Source organism: Saccostrea cucullata, unplaced genomic scaffold (genome assembly GCF_032062105.1).
Source record: "Saccostrea cucullata isolate Sc308-1 unplaced genomic scaffold, CSIRO_AGI_Scuc_v1 ctg7960, whole genome shotgun sequence".
Lineage (NCBI taxonomy): Eukaryota > Metazoa > Mollusca > Bivalvia > Ostreida > Ostreidae > Saccostrea > Saccostrea cuccullata.
In genome coordinates, this window is record NW_026936377.1 from 5230 (window position 1) to 8925 (window position 3696).

General features: G+C 36.4%; 1 protein-coding gene across 1 annotated transcript; it reads left to right on the forward strand.

The window, feature by feature from the left end:
• The first annotated feature begins 428 nt into the window (after positions 1–428).
• On the forward strand, positions 429–3478 carry LOC134245412 (uncharacterized). Its single transcript, XM_062727701.1, has 2 exons — positions 429–488; positions 1455–3478. Exon 2 carries the CDS (start codon positions 2303–2305, stop codon positions 3167–3169), a length of 867 nt encoding a protein of 288 aa, XP_062583685.1. The 5' UTR covers positions 429–488; positions 1455–2302; the 3' UTR covers positions 3170–3478.
• Positions 3479–3696: the final 218 nt, after the last annotated feature.

Sequence of the window (3696 nt, forward strand, 5' to 3'; positions counted from 1 at the left end):
CATGCATCAAAAATATTAGATGCTTCTTGTATTTAGTAGTACAATGCAAATATATATCTATTTCATATTTTCCTTATTACCCAAATTGTAACATTTTTGGCTACAACATTACTGAAGTTTTAAACCAATTTCATGAAAGCTACATGTACCGGTATTTCTTCACCACCCTTTGACACCTTGTGGCAAGGTAGCTTTTAATTGGTCTGATTATTTCAATTGTGGAGAAAGTGCGTTTAGCTAGCTTTTGTGAAAGTATGGGACAGTTATGATGAATCCATGCAATTAAAAATGAATTTGTCTACATATATTTTATGACATAAATCTTGCATTTTTAATAGCATTTGCTTTAAATATGCTATTTAAATACCTTTCTAGACCAGGAAGTATAAACACCTGACAGGTAGATAATACAGGTGTGTCACATGATTAGAGTGTAAAAAGACCGCACTTGGAGATCGTTCAGGAACGGCCGCCATTACTGAAGTCAGGTAGGAAATACAGCAAGTTTTTCTGTGATTATGAAATGTTCATCAAATCAATGAAAATGAAATTCCATAGGCTTTAACTATTGGAAGAATTTTTTTTTTTTAAAATTAAGATTCAATGAACATTGTTTCAATAACAATATTCAATGACTTCAGTTGTTTATGTACATGTGCAGGCTTGTAGTATGTGACATGGGCTGAATCCTCCCAACTTGTTTTGGACAATAATCTTTTGCTGATAGTTTTAATGTGAAATTTTTCATAAAAAGGTTGCTTGGTTTTTCCATTTTTTTTTGCTGTAAAGTCAAATTCTGGCAAATTCTTAAAGAAAGATTCACAGAAAACTTAATGAAAGATCCCCCCTCCCCCCCACCCCCCAAAAAAAGACGATGAGTATGGGCATTTTATGTTTTTTGTTTGCTTGTCAATTTTTTTTAGCCTTGCCCCCTTTCTTTTGAAAAACAATGCTCTAATTGTCTGAAATTACAAAATTTGTCCATCGATCTATGTCTGCCTAAATAAATGCATCTTATCCACAAACCCATTACCATGGTTTAAACTAACCTTGCGTCTGACTGCTCGAGACAGACATTTGTTACGGCCAAACAGATCTGCACCTACTGACGCCCCACTGGACATGTAAAATTTTTCCATATATCAAAATTAGGATATCTGATAAAACTCTCTCAAATCAACCAATATTACTGGTTGCTAAGTGTAACAAGCAAACAATTAAGTAGAATTCATCAGCCTATAGGTCCGGGATAGAATATAGAGTGAGCTGGCCCATTCAAATTACTGCTAAAACAAACTTATAAAAGACAATTATTTTTTTCGGGCTAGTACATTTTTGACAGGGATGACAACTTTCACTAGCAATCAGCCCTGCATGTTGAGCTAATTTTACAGTGAGTTTCAAACACTTCCGTTGCATGGACTTATTATTAACGTTAAATTTTTATGCTTTAGAAACAAGATCTAATGATGGACCCCCGTACCAGTGCCCAGGACGTGATGCGATGTGACCTGTGTGAGACCGTTGTGGTACAGATGCACTGTGATACATGTCTTGTCAACCTGTGTAAGGCGTGTGTGGGAGAACACATCTCAACGGATGAATCCAAGGACCACAAAGTTGTCAAATTTCAGTCCAGGAAATCTACACCCCTCTACCCTGGATGTACACCTCATGATAAACAACAATGTATCATGTACTGTAAACAATGTGACATTCCTGTCTGCATAAGTTGCATTGAATCAAATGAACATTTAGGTCATGAATTATCTAAAATCTTAAAAGTTGTGGATGAAAAGAAGGACTTGATTATAAAAGAAAGAAATAAATTAAATGATACAATTTACCCAACCTACCAGGACATTGCCTCTGATGTACAGAACAGAATGAGTCAGTTAGAAAAGGAATATGGAGATCTCTCAACAGCCATAACAAAACATGGAGAGGACTGGCACAGAGAAATTGACAAACTTGTCAAGAAACTTAAAGCTGAAGTTGATGAGATGAAAAACACACAGTTACAAACTCTACAGAAACATCTGGATGAAATAAACAAGACAATTTCTGACATCAAGGGAGAAATTGATACAATTGACATGGTTACAGACACCAATGACTTGTCAAAACTGTTTTGTGTCACATCCAGTGTACATATACATGAGCATGTGTATAGAAATCTTCCACACCAAATAATGCCATCTTTACCCAAATTCATGCCCAAAAAATACACGAAGAAGAACTTCTCAAACTATTTGGAGTCTTATCATCAAGTTCTTTAACATCAGATAAACATGGCTACAGCATGAAGACAACACAGAAATCACCAGAAGCTGGATCCTCTCCTTCAGTTAAACAGCTGGTTGATGAACCAGAGACTGTCACCACCATAGACACTGGGTATGAAAACCTTTACGAAGTCGCCTGTCTGAGTGATGAAGAAATCTGGACAAGTGGCGATGACAACACCGTGAAACTCTTCAGCATCAATCAGGGATCACTACTCAAGTCAATCAAAACCAAGTCTGGGAACATGCCATGGGACATAGCTGTGACAACAAGTGGAGATCTAGTTTATACTGATAACAGTGATAGAACTGTGAACATAGTGAAGAATGAGGAGATAGAGGAGGTTATCAGACTACAGAACTGGATACCTCGAGGTATCTGTAGTACCTCCTCTGGTGACCTCCTGGTTATCATGATTAGTGATGACAAACAAACAAAAGTTGTCCGTTACTCTGGCTCCATCGAGAAACAAACCAATCAGTTTGATGATAAAGGTAAACTTCTCTATTCATCTAGTCGTTATAACACATACTACATAACTGAGAACAGGAACCTGGATATCTGTGTGTCTGATGAGGGACCAAAAGCAGTAGTGGTGGTCAATCAGGCCGGGAAATTGAGATTCAGGTACACTGGAAATACTCCTGCTCCAAGGAACAAACGATTCTATCCAGGAGGAATCACCACAGACAGTCAGAGTCACATCCTTACAGCTGATATTGACAATGACTGTGTCCACGTCATAGACCAGGATGGACAGTTCCTCCGTTACATAGACTGTGGGCTTAGTGAACCCCATGGACTGTGCATAGATACCAATGACAATCTGTTTGTTGCTCAAAATGGAAACAAACAAGTGAAGAAAGTCAAATATCTGCAGTGAGATGTATAATTATGCCGTTTTTATGTATAAGTTATAACTAAAGCGTTATAAGATATGACTGATGTAAGAAAGATAGTCTTATAATTAATTTAAAATGAAGGTTTCTGTCATGGAAAAAATATGCAGTAAATTGAGAGTGACATCCTAATCATAAACAATGAACACATGGCATAATCATATAATGGTGTGAACCCAAAATATTTTTTCAATAAAAACAGCAGATCTGTGAGTGTTTGTAGCATAAAAGATAATAGTTAGAATAATCTAACTGTGTCTGTACAAGCCTGCACCACAGTTAGAATACGTCCCAAATACCTGCAATGTAGCAAATCAGAGTGGATCTGCTCCGAAATGATTTTGAAGAATATAAAAGGATTTACATTGGAAATATCTACCAAATTAATCAAAACAACCTTTTTGAGATTGCATATGCCTTTTATCCCTAAAAATAAACCATGTAAAGACTACCTCCAATTTTTTTTCAACATTTTTCTCTTGCTTTAAAATTACCAGCCATGTTTACATTC

Excerpts from the sequence above, each read along its gene's own strand:
- LOC134245412 (XM_062727701.1), top strand. The coding sequence starts at position 2,303 with ATGAAGACAACACAGAAATCACCAGAAGCTGGATCCTCTCCTTCAGTT.